Below are 13968 nucleotides of genomic sequence, written 5' to 3' on the forward strand. Positions count from 1 at the left end.
AGGAGGAAATTGCACTGGAGTGCTGTTTGCATACTGTACTAACAAGAAATTTTCAATTAGATTATTATTTGCTTTAATAAGCTAATTAACATTTGTGTATGATTGCTTTAACTCTGGCTTGCATTGCTGCATAATAATTGCTTACATCCAGGGCCGTAACTACGTGTGTGCCAAGTGGGCTTGGCACACAGCGCAATTGCCCTGAGGGCGCACGGCCAGCGGCATGTAATGAGTCAAATTGACTCATTACATGCCGCCTGTTCTGTGCTGTGTGCTGCCACGCTGTGGAGGGAGAAGAGAGCAGCGCCGGGCAGGTGCGAAGGAGGAGGAGGGAGGGGGACTGGAGCGCAGCAGCTCTATTTCATTGGTAGTAAGATGTGGTTCCTCCATCCCAGCATCCACAGCAGCGCCAGGCAGCCAATACGGAAGAAGAGGGGACTGCTGCAGCGGCGCTTACTACCAATGAAATAGCGCTGCTGCGGCTCCAGTCCCCCTCCCTCCTCCTCCTTCTCACCTGCCTGCACCGAGGAAGCTGCACGAGGAGCCAGTCAGCGGGGAGATGGTAAGTCTCTCTCTCTCTCTCTCTCTCTCGGACACCGTCTGCCATAATGTGTAAAAAGGGGGCCTGGCTGCTGCAATGTGTAAAAAGGGGGCCTGGCTGCCGCAATGTGTAAAAAGGAGGACCGGCTGCCGCAATGTGTAAAAAGGGGTACACCATCTGCCGTAATATGTAAAAAGGGGGTCTGGATGCCTCAATGTGTAAAAAGGGGACTGGCTGCCGCAATGTGTAAAAACGGGACTGGCTGCCGCAATGTGTAAAAAGGGGGACTGGCTGCCGCAATGTCTAAAAAGGAGGACTGGCTGCTGCAATGTGTAAAAAAAAGGGCCGTCTGCCGCAATGTGTAAAAAGGGGCTGGCTGCCGCAATGTGTAAAAAGGGGGACTGGCTGCCGCAATGTGTAAAAAGGGGGACTGGCTGCCACAATGTGTAAAAAGGGAGACTGGTTGCCGCAATGTGTAAAAAGGGGACTGGCTGCCGCAATGTGTAAAAAGGGGGAATGGCTGCTGCAATGTGTAAAAAGGGGGACTGGCTGCTACAATGTGTAAAAAGGGGGACTGGCTGCCGCACCGTGTAAAAAGGGGGACACCATCTGCCGTAATGTGTAAAAAGGGGGACGCTGTCTGCCGTAATGTGTAAAAAGGGGGACTGTCTGCCGTAATGTGTAAAAAGGGGGCCTGGCTGCCGCAATGTGTAAAAAGGGGGCCTGGCTGCCGCAATGTGTAAACAGGGGGACTGGCTGCCGCAATGTGTAAAAAGGGGGACTGGCTGCGGCAATGTGTAAAAAGGAGGATGCTGGCTGCTGCAATGTGTATAAAGGGGGACACCATCTGCCATAATGTGTAAAAAGGGGGACGCTGTCTGCTGTAATGTGTAAAAAGGGGGACTGTCTGCTGTAATGTGTAAAAAGGGGGACGCTGTCTGCCGTAATGTGTAAAAAGGGGTACTGTCTGCCATAATGTGTAAAAAGGGGGATGCTGTCTGCCGTAATGTGTAAAAAGGGGGACGCTGTCTGCTGTAATGTATAAAAGGGTCTCTACCTGGTGTAGTGGCGCTACTGTGCAGCGTAATTTGAATAATGGAGACTACTGTGCACCGTAGTATGAATTGCTATTATTTTGTGGCCACGCCCCTTCCCCATAAAGCCACGCCCCTATATATTTTTCACGCGCCTATGCTGCCCCTATCTTACATGGGGGGGGGGGTGCCAATGTCGTTTCTTGCACACAGCGCTAAAATGCCTAGTTACGCCACTGCTTACATCTCTGCGGATTTATACTGGTTTTCCACCTAAATCCTGGGTCTAATCCAAGATTAGGCACACAGTTCCCAGTTCCAGATTAACCTCCACATGGGCCTGGAGCTGATATTTATAAAGGGTCTATTGTGTGCTGCACAGTGGGTGTGATTAGCGCCACAGAGAATTTCTCTCCGTGTGGGCAGGGGTGTGTGGTGGCATACTCACTACATCACTACAGTGCATCAGTCCTTGGGTGACTGGCTTAGGTGTGCGCAGGATCTAGAAACTGGGGTGTGTGGGACATACTCCCTCCCCCAACACATACTGACCTGACCTTCTCATCCTCTGCAGGGCTCCCCTGCATGTCAGGCACTCTGATGTCTCCTTGATGAAAATGCTGCTATGCTTTTTTCATCAGGCACTGCTGCAGAAATAACCTCTTTTCTTCACAGCTGGTGAGAGGTACAGGTGGCGAGAGGGGCAGAAACACAGGTGGTGAAGGGAGCAGAGCCACAGGTGGAGAGGGGGGCAGAGATATATTTGGAGAGGTAGACGGAAGTGTAGATTGAGAGAAGGTAGAGACACAGGTGGAGAGGGGGGCAGAAATAAAGGTGGAAAGTGTGCAGCGATATAGGTGGCGGCGCAATGTGCACACGCGACGTACTTTCACAACAGCCGATGTAGTTTTACACAAGATCTAGCGAGGCTTTTCATTCGCAATGTCCGCCAATGTCCGCCGCAGAGTGATTGACATGAAGTGGGCATTTCTGGGTGTCAACTGACCATTTTCAGGGAGTGTTCGGAAAAACACAGGCGTGCCAGGAAAAACGCAGGCATGGCTGGGAGAACGCAGGGTGTGTTTGTGATGTAAAATCCAGAACTGAACAGTCTGAAGTGATCGCAAGCGCTGAGTAGGTCTGGAGCTACTCTGAAACTGCACAATTTTTTTTTGTAGCCACTCTGCGATCTTTTCGTTCACACTTCTGCTAAGCTAAAATACACTCCCAGTGGGCAGCGGCATAGCGTTTGCACGGCTGCTAAAAACTGCTAGCGAGCGATCAACTCTGAATGACCCCCACAGTTTGCTATATTGCAAAAAAACATCAAACACTTTTGGATTTCCTTTTGCTAGACTCTAATGGGAAGAAATCCCTTTGTGCCTTTTTCCGGGCTTTCTCAATACCTGTTGCAAAATTGAGACAAACTCCTCACTGCTTATTGTGGGGTATTCGCAGTCTGGGTGATGCCACTCTGGGAAAGCCAAGTCACAGTCTCCTTAGTATTTTGCAGGAACCTGAGTTTCAGACATTGACATAGCTAGATCTGATGCATTGATTTCGGGAGGAACCCCCAAACTCTGCGCTGCAGTCGTGTTGATCACTTCCTCAGTGTGCTTTCTTGGTCAGCTGCACTGAAGTCAGCATGATCAAGGTAGAAGGCTGTTGTTGATAAAAACATTCCATCACACTTTTCGCCTCCCTGGACTCTTCTCCATCTTCATCATATTGGTCTGGTTGCTGGTAATTAGGTGAATAACCTCTGCGATGTGGATAGCGCCAATAACACTTGCGTTTTGATGCATATCTGCTGCCTTTTACCGAAACACCACCAGGACCAGTGACATTTGTTACCTATAGATCTTTTTCTCCATTGATGACATCAAATTCCACAATTTCAGAGTCAGCCAGAATGGCACTTAAAAAAATAGTCCCCAAACAGCACATGGTGCAAAGAAAAAAAGAGGCGCACCAAGGTCGCTGTGTGACTAAGCTAAGCGACACAAGTGGCCGACACAAACACCTGGCCCATCTAGGAGTGGCACTGCAGTGTCAGACAGGATGGCACTTAAAAAAATAGTCCCCAAACAGCACATGATGCAAAGAAAAAAAGAGGCGCACCAAGGTCGCTGTGTGACTAAGCTAAGCGACACAAGTGGCCGACACAAACACCTGGCCCATCTAGGAGTGGCACTGCAGTGTCAGACAGGATGGCACTTAAAAAAATAGTCCCCAAACAGCACATGATGCAAAGAAAAAAAGAGGCGCACCAAGGTCGCTGTGTGACTAAGCTAAGCGACACAAGTGGCCGACACAAACACCTGGCCCATCTAGGAATGGCACAGTTCTTTGCTGTGCTTTTGACAACTTAACTCTTTTAAGTTTTCTAGCAGGAGGATAAGTGCTTCCATCCTCATGTGAAGCTGAACCACTAGCCATGAACATAGGACAGGGCCTCAGCCGTTCTTTGCCACTCCGTGTGGCATATTGGCAAGTTTACGCTTCTCATCAGACGCTTTCGATTTTGATTTTTGGGTCATTTTACTGAGCTTTATTTTTTTGGATTTTACATGCTCTCTACTATGACATTGGGCATCGGCCTTGGCAGACGACGTTGATGGCATTTCATTGTCTCGGCCATGACTAGTGGCAGCAGCTTCAGCATGAGGTGGAAGTGGATCTTGATCTTTCCCTATTTTACCCTCCACATTTTTGTTCTCCATTTTTGAATGTGTGGAATTATATGCCAGTAATATATCAATAGCAATGGCCTACTACTATATATACTGCGCACAACTGAAATGCACCACAGGTATGGATGGATAGTATACTTGACGACACAGAGGTAGGTAGAGCAGTGGCCTTCCGTACCGTACTGCTATATATACTGGTGGTCACTGTCAGCAAAACTCTGCACTGTACTCCTCCTATATAATATACTGGTGGTCCCCAGTGCCCACAATAAAGCAGTGTGAGCACAGATATATGCAGCACACTAGCCACAGATATGGAGTGTTTTTCAGGCAGACAACGTATACTGGTGGTCACTGGTCAGCAAAACTCTGCACTGTACTCCTCCTATATAATATACTGGTGGTCCCCAGTCCCCACAATTAAGCAGTGTGAGCACAGATATATGCAGCACACTGAGCACAGATATGGAGTGTTTTTCAGGCAGACAACGTATACTGGTGGTCACTGGTCAGCAAAATTCTGCACTGTACTCCTCCTATATAATACAGCTGATCCCCAGTCCCCACAATTAAGCAGTGTGAGCACAGATATATGCAGCACACTGAGCACAGATATGGAGTGTTTTTCAGGCAGACAACGTATACTGGTGGTCACTGGTCAGCAAAATTCTGCACTGTACTCCTCCTATATAATACAGCTGATCCCCAGTCCCCACAATTAAGCAGTGTGAGCACAGATATATGCAGCACACTGAGCACAGATATGGAGTGTTTTTCAGGCAGACAACGTATACTGGTGGCCACTGGTCAGCAAAACTCTGCACAGTACTCCTCTTATATAATATACTGGTGGTCCCAAGTGCCCACAATTAAGCAGTGTGAGCACAGATATATGCAGCACACTGAGCACAGATATGGAGTGTTTTTCAGGCAGACAACGTATACTGGTGGTCACTGGTCAGCAAAACTCTGCACAGTACTCCTCCTATATAATATACTGGTGGTCCCCAGTGCCCACAATTAAGCAGTGTGAGCACAGATATATGCAGCACACTGAGCACAGATATGGAGTGTTTTTCAGGCAGACAACGTATACTGGTGGTCACTGTCAGCAAAACTCTGCACTGTACTCCTCCCATATAATACAGCTGCTCCCCAGTCCCCACAATTAAGCAATAAGCACAAATATTATTAATAAACGGAGAGGACGCCAGCCACGTCCTCTCCCTAACATTTCCAATGCACAAGTGAAAATCGTGGCGACGCGCGGCTGCTTATATAGAATCCGAATCTCGCGAGAATCCGACAGCAGGATGATGACGTTCGGGCGCGCTTGGATTAACTGAGCCATACGGGAGAATCCGAGTATGCCTCGGACCCATGTAAAATGGGTGAAGTTCAAGGGGGTTCGGTTTCCGAGGAACCGAACCCGCTCATCACTATTAATTATACAGGTAAGTGGTTGTGACATCTCTTTTCCCTTAGAACTTCCCGGTTCTTGATTCTTCACAAAGAGGTGAGTATAAAAGCTTCCAAAGTATGAACTACTTATATAACTCTAAACATTAGTTTATTTAGCACGCAGTTTGCAATAGTAAACTTTGCGAAAATGAATAAACACAAGTAAAAGACCATTTACAGTACCATTCATCAATTTCAAATTGTAACAATGTATTTCACACTAAGGTCGATAAACTCATTTTATTAAACCTCATCCAGTTGTCTGGACTCCTTTGTTCTCTTCTTAATGAGTAGATACCTAAATTTAGACATTTAAGCATATACAGTAGGCTGTATGTGACCATAAATGCAATCTTACATAACCCTCTTGAGGCTATATGAAACAGTATTACTTTACAAATATACTTTACCTTTACATCAATACTTTTCTATTAGCTTCTACGATTACCCGAAGACTTCCCACACAATGGAGTTTGGTTGGGTACTGCTTTGCCAGTGTCATTTAGAATACCCGTGTAATAAATGAAGAAACTGTTGGGGTTATTCCAAATAATCCATTTTCAGTTACTGCTTATTAACACTTTAGTTCCTTCCTTTTAAATTACTGTAGTATGCAATAGGAGGATTTATTATTCTGGAAAGACTAGAATAGGATTAACAAATGTAGATAATAGTCACTCTGTGGCTGTGGCTAGGGCCATCCGAAATGCTTCCACAGGAAAGAGTTAGTCTGTATTGCTAATCCTGACATTAACTGAGAGGGGTATTCTTAAGGTCAAACTCTCTTCTCCCATTATCTTGCATACTGTTGGTACCAACTTAATTATCCAAGAATTTATGGATACACTGGTTTACCAAATAACTGCTGTTATAGTTGAATTATCACAGGCAAAAGGTTCCTGACAGAAATGCAGAATGCTGTAGACTAAGAGTATGACATACTGTAGGTTCACTATGGATTCTGTCTGCTGCAGCTTTTCCGGCACTGATATATGAGATAAATTTGCTATAGTATTTTTATACACTGCAGTGTAAGTTCTAGCTGATCTAATTAACAGTCAATGTAATAAGTGCACTTATTAATACTGAGGTGTTTAAAGGTGACTTGCTGGGAAAATAGTGTTTCTACACTGAAGTATAGCATTAATGCTGCTTTCAATATACCTCTCCACAGTGGCGGAACAAGCAAGCGGTGGGCCCAGGTGCGACAAAATGCTTTGGGCCCCCCCCCCCCCCCATCCAAGTCCACCCCAGGGGCAGTGCGCGCCGTAGGCGCGCGCAAAAATACATAGTGGCGTGGCTTCGTGGGGAAGGGGTGTGGCCACAAAATAATACCAACACAGTAGTCTCCATTATTCAAATTACGCCGCACAGTAGCACCACTACACCAGGTAGAGACCCTTTTACACCTTACAGCGAACAGATTCCTCTTTTTACACATTACTGCAGACAGCGTGCCCTTTTTACACATAACGGCAGACCGCGTGCCCTTGTTACACATTACGGCAGACAGCGTGCCCTTTTTACACATTACAGCAGACAGCGTGCCCTTGTTACACATAGCGGCAGACAGCGTGCCCTTTTTACACATTACGGCAGACAGCGTGCCCTTGTTACACATTACGGCAGACCGCGTGCCCTTGTTACACATTACGGCAGACAGCGTGCCCTTGTTACACATTACGGCAGACAGCGTCCCCATTTTTACACATTACGGCTGGCAGATTCCCCATTTTTACACATAGCAGCAGGCAGATTCCCCATTTTTACACATAGCGTCAGGCAGTCCCCCTGTTTTACACATAGCGTCAGGCAGTCCCCCTTTTTTACACATTACGGCAGGCAGATTCCCCTTTTTACACATTGCGTCGGGCAGATTACCCCTTTTTACACATAGCGGCAGGCAGTCCCCCATTTTTACTCCTTGCGGCAGGCTGATTCCCCCTTTTTACACATTGCGGCAGGCAGTCCCCCCTTTTTACACATTGCGGCAGGCAGTCCCCCCTTTTTACACATTGCGGCAGGCAATCCCCCCTTTTTACACATTGCTGCAGGCAGTCCCCCCTTTTTACACATTGCTGCAGGCAGTCCCCCCTTTTTACACATTGCGGCAGGTATGCCCCCCTTTTTACACATTGCGGCAGGTAGTCCCCCCTTTTTACACAGTGCAGCAGGTAGTCCCCCATTTTTACACAGTGCGGCAGGTAGTCCCCCATTTTTACACATTGCGGCAGGCAGGCACAAGAAAGAAGGAAAGAAAGAAGGAAAGAAGGAAAGAAAGAAAGAAAGAAAGAAAGAAAGAAAGAAAGAAAGAAAGAAAGAAAGAAAGAAAGAAAGAAAGAAAGAAAGAAAGAAAGAAGAATTATACTTACCCTCTCCGCTGGCTCAGGCTCCTCGGTGCAGCGTCAGAGACGATTCCCGGGCTGGAGAGAAGGAGGAGGAGGGAGGCTGAGAAGGGAGCCGCAGCAGCGCTGTGTTACTGGTGGAGGCGCTGCTGCTGCTGCCCCTCTGCTTCCCTATAGGCTGTTCTCGGAAGACAGCCTATAGGGAAGCAGAGGGGCAGCAGCAGCAGCGCCTCCACCAGTAACAAAGCGCTGCTGCGGCTCCCTTCTCAGCCTCCCTCCTCCTCCTTCCCCCGTCTGTAGTACCGCTGCTCCTCTCCTCTCCTCTCTTCGCCGGGCGGCTGTGCGCTGCGGGCAGCGGTTGCCCGCAGCGCACAGCGGCATGTAATGAGTCAGTTTGACTCATTACATGCTTGGGCCCCTGGACAGAGGCGGGCCCCAGTGCAGTGCACTGCCTGCACTGCCGGTAGTTCCGCCTCTGCCTCTCCACTTGCTACGGCTGTAACTGGATTCCTGCAGCCTTATATGGCGAGTGGCTCCACCTCACAGTCTGCCTCTCCAAGTCTCTCTCTGTGATGAGGCAGTTGTCTATCTGGAGCAGGCCACTTCTCCGCACTATCAACAGGCTCCACCTCTGGGGCAGATCAGCGACACCTCACGCCCAATGTCACCAGGGCCCCCAAGAGGGTCACGGCTCTGCTTTCACTCACAAGCATTGCCAGCCATCAACTCACAGCTCAACCAGTCTCTCACAGTTTTACATCAGGACCACTCTGCCCAACTGTCACTTGCTGTACCACCTGACACCGGTCATGTGATGTTTACCTGACTTCCTGAGCAGCTGCAGAGGCTGCTTGGAATTGTCGCCTGTCTCTGTAATGAAACACTGCATACAATTCATGCGCAGAAGCCAACCCCTCTTGTTCTGACCTGGCTGCTGCCTCCCAGAGTCGGCAGCCACAAAGTTGGCAAGTACATTGTCATTAAAATCTGAGTTTATGACACATATAATATCTAATATATATCAGCTGCCTGTAAGTAAGCTAATACAAATTATTATTTCAAATACCTAGTATTGTTTCACTTCAGTGTGTCTGATGGTGTCAATGTAATGAAATATTCTTCTGAATGGGAGCACTTGGAAAACCCAGTGAGATGCAGTTACTGTAAGAGTGTTTTATTAGTTGACAACAAGATAACAAAATGTTTGCTCTTTCACATATGGATTTTAGCAGTACCTAGGATCTCCTGGAATTTATCTGTGGGCTGAGCTTTTAGCCATGTGGCTCTGACTCTATGGAACTCACTACCCCTCATAGCACGAGAGGCCCCCACTCTAGAATCCTTCAAAACAGACTCAAGACTTTTCTGTTTACTCAAACATTTCCTTAATGTCCCTTTAGTATCTCCATGCTCTCTGTATTTTACGAAAAGCTTTTTGGAGCTCCATTGTTTCTGTACTGTATTATGTTCATTCTTTCTGTTAAGCACCTTGAGTCCTATTCGAGAAGAGCTATAAGGAAAGGTTATATGCAAATCATGTAACATCATTTCCTATTCAGGAACATCTTGTTATACTTAAAGACAGAGCTAATGTTATACTGATCATCTCATAAAGTGTCAATTACAGCTAAACACAGCAACAATGAAGGCTGCACTGGGCTTATTTATATCACTAACATGTTTATCAGGTGAGACCCATATGAGACTTTTCCTTGGTGATTAAAACAGTTTGCTAATAAATACATTATCATTATTACTATAGAGATGAGTTTGTGACGCTATCAATTTCTATTGTTTATATTCCAGGTGGTGTCCAGTGTGATGCCCAACTTGTCCAGTCATCAGACCCAGTGCTGGTAAAGCCTGGAAACTCCCATAAACTGTCCTGTGAAGGATCTGGATACACTTTCAGCAGCTATTGGATGTACTGGGTTAGACAGTTTCCTGACAGAAGGTTACAATGGGTGTCTGCTATTAGTGGTGACGGGTCGAGCACACGCTATCTTGATTCTGTTAAAGAACGATTTACAATCTCCAGAGATAATAATAAGAACATGCTACATCTGCAAATGGCCAACATGAAAGCTGAAGACACTGCTGTGTATTACTGTGCTAGAGACACACTGGTAGAAAACATCCCATGTCTGTGTCAAAAACTTTATGACAATTCTTTGTTATATCTGTAGGTGGCAGCACATACTGTATAAAGAGGATATTATAGGATAAAGTGGATGAAAACACAAATGTGGAATGAACAGAATAATTGCAGTATATATATATTTAAATTCATGCAGCAATACATTTGTAGTTGTAATATATATTACCACATGTATTTTATTGGTTGTACTTACTGTACAAGCATTATAATTTGTACAAAACAATTAACACATGTAGACAAAACAAAGATTGGATATCTTATGCGCCCAACATTTGATAAGATAAAACAGATACTTATTCATAAGAGAGTTCTCAAGTCGCAAGTCCAAAACAACAGTTCTCCTTCGTCCTTCCTTTAGGTTAGAAGACCCAAGTCTTTTCCTCCAAACATGAATACCGTAAAAGGCAATATAGGGAGAGAAAAGGAAAATCCAATGTGTAGTACAGTCTCTTTTACTGGTCAGAGATGAAATCAATTCTGAAAGGATGGGGTCCTTTGAAGTGAATTCCCACTCTGTGTACGGTCTGTATTAGAGGACCACCCAAATCAACGTGATGGTGTATATTATATCATGCTCACTTTGTGGCTTACATAAAACAAGTGTTCTCATGCACATAAAGGTATCTTTTTCTTTATATGTTACTTCTCCCAGTTAATTCCCATGTGATGCTCAAATGGTCGACTAGAGGGTCAGCTTACATGTGGCTTACTTGTAACAAGTAGATGTAATCATATAAAGGTATCTTTTAGTTATATTTCTCCAGAAGGTCTGGTGTTTCCATGGACTCCCCTCCAATGGATGTTCAATACAATTGGTAAATGAGAATAATGGTACCAGGTGTTTTCTAATAATCAAGAGAAGCGATTTCTAATGAGCTTACACTTAAGCTTACTTGTGACAATTCGATACAATCATGTAGCGTTTTCTTTTCCTCTCTGCTCGAAAACAGCCAAACTCCAAATAAACGTTCACCGTATGACAATCATACAACGATAAATTTATTGATAAAAAAATGTAATTAAAAACATGAAACTATAAAAACAAATGATAACACCACGATGTTAAGACCAAACTTAACCAAGGGAAGATGTAACAACAAAACCCAGCTGGATAGGTAAATCACACAATAGGGCCCTCATGTGCTCACCATTCCTGCCGAGTACCTTAGGTAGATGGTCTGGGTGTATCTGAGAATGAAAAAAACTCCACCAACGCGTTTCGACTAGTAATGTCTTCCTCAGGGTGGATATCAGATCCAAGAGCAGTCTATTTAACCTCTGGAGAGCCCGCCCATTTAATTGGAATGATTGATACATATTGCAAATATTATAGTGTCTGGGGTGCCCAGATTAGGGTTATTGTTATTAAAAGGTGATTACACCTACTAATAGACGAGTGAGCGTGTTAAGTCATAAGTAAATCGTGATCAGAGAAACATAAATGACAATAAATCTAAACGACATAGTTGTCATAGCAACCCCTGTTAAATAGTGTCGCTCCGTTGTTAATCCAATCGGAGCGGGCCTTTCATACCTAAGTCCGGATGTTGTCTCCGGAGAACGGTGACATACTTTCATAGTATGCCTTTCACCGATCTCCGGAAGTTAAACGGAAGTGCGTCAGACTTCCGGGGAAATCACGAAGGCGGAAAAACACATAGATTCTGTGCGTTCCACATACAAATTGCGTTCCACCTCATTACGGAAGTGGTGATCGCCACCAGGGTGGACAATACAAGGCATATTATGTGGTTCACATGTCCCCGGAAGTATAATAGATGTTCCATTAAACGGAATAGCAAAACCAACATAAACATTACATATTTCACATAAAGTGTATGAAAACCAGGGCAATAAAGTACATGAATGAATGAGATGGGATAAATGGAAAGTAGATAATCAGAGGAACCATTTCAATTCAAACTCTGCATTTAAACCTGTAGGGATAAGTGATTTCATCATATGTATACATTTCATTTCTGATTGGGCTAATAAAGTTTGAGTATCTTTTTTCCTCCAGTTGCCAATTACTTTCTTAATGCCTATAACCATAGATATGGAATCCAAAGAACAGTTGTGGTGATTTTTGAAGTGGTTGGATAAATTATGTTTATCCAAACCTTTCTTAATATTGCGTGAGTGTTCTCCCCACCTTTCTTTGAGTGATCTTGAGGTACGTCCTATATATTGTAGATTACAACTGCACTGGATCATATATATGCAGTTTTTAGTATCACATGTCATAAATTCCTTAATGGGATATTTAATACCGGTTACTGTTGAGATGAATTCAGTGACCTTTTTAGGTGTTCCTTTATGTGTTCTACACATGATACAATTTCCACACCTGTGGAACCCGAGGGTTTTTATTCTCCCCATTTTCTTCTCGTGGAGTGCACTTTTAACCAGATGGGATTTAATATTTTTAGCCCTTCTGTATACAAATTGTGGTCTGGCCGGAATCAGTTCCTTTAATAATGGATCACTGGTAAGTATGTGCCAGTGTTTTTTGATTACTTTTTCTATGTCCTTATGTTGGTTGTTATATTGGGTAATAAAAGGAACTGTTTTAATGGTGGTAACCGTTTTATTTTTATATTCTAATAAGGGTAAACGGTCCAAAACTTTGAAATCCTCAACTGTTTTCTGTATCTCCTCTTCTGTATATCCTTTTTCTACAAACCTCATTTTCATCTCTGATGCTTGTTCCTCAAATATTTGTTTATTAGACCAATTTCTTTTAATTCTCTGTATCTGACTTCTCGGGATCCCCTTTAGCCAACTCGGATGATGATTACTATCTCTTGGTATGTACGTATTGTTGTCAGTCGGTTTGATGTAATTTCTTGTTTCTATTTGATTATTTTCAATATATATACAGAGATCCAAAAAATGAACTTCCTTTGGACTTATTTCAAAGGTGAGGTTGATGTTGTAGGTATTGTTATTTAGGGTTTCACAGAAGTTCTTTAATTCTATCTCATCCCCAGTCCAAACAAACAGGATATCATCAATATACCTTCTCCACATTTTTATATTCTTTAAATAGATATTATTATTCCAAATGTGGTGGTCTTCCCAATATCCCATGAACATATTTGCATAGGCAGGTGCAAATCGTGTGCCCATAGCAGTGCCTAATATCTGCTGGTAATAGTGGTCCTTAAACCAGAAAAAATTGTTCTTCAAAATAAATTCAATAGATTCTTTCAAAAAATCAATTTTTGTTTTCTCCATTGTGCTTTTCTGTAAAAAATATTCCACTGCATTAATGCCCATATTGTGATCGATAATGGAGTACAGGGAACTTACGTCTGCCGTTACTAAGAGACATCCCTCCTCCCACGTTAGAGCATTAAGAATATTTAATATATTGATGGTGTCCTTCAGGTAGGATTTAATACCAACTACCTCTGGTTGAAGATGGTGGTCGACGAATTCCGAAAGGTTGGCTGTGATGGAATCCGTGCCAGCAACAATCGGTCGTCCTGGAGGATTGTTCACATCCTTATGGATTTTCGGAAGTAAATAGAACACTGGAAGGCTTGGATTCTGGTTGATGATATATCCCGCTTCTTTTTCAGTAATGGTATTGATAGACTTGTATTTATTGATTAATGATTCTATTTCCTTTTGTATTCTTAAACTCGGGTCTCCTCTTAATACTTTATATGTGGTTCTGTCATTTAATTGCCTTAGGGCTTCCTGTTCATATTTCTCTTTGTCCATAACGACA

General features: G+C 44.1%; 1 gene segment (V, D, J or C); it reads left to right on the forward strand.

Moving 5' to 3' along the window:
* The first annotated feature begins 9716 nt into the window (after positions 1–9716).
* On the forward strand, positions 9717–10260 carry LOC134975920 (Ig heavy chain V region 6.96-like). The segment is given in 2 exon segments: positions 9717–9762; positions 9881–10260. Coding segments are annotated over 2 exon segments (426 nt in total).
* Positions 10261–13968: the final 3708 nt, after the last annotated feature.

This window comes from Pseudophryne corroboree, chromosome 1 (genome assembly GCF_028390025.1).
Source record: "Pseudophryne corroboree isolate aPseCor3 chromosome 1, aPseCor3.hap2, whole genome shotgun sequence".
NCBI classification, from domain to species: domain Eukaryota; kingdom Metazoa; phylum Chordata; class Amphibia; order Anura; family Myobatrachidae; genus Pseudophryne; species Pseudophryne corroboree.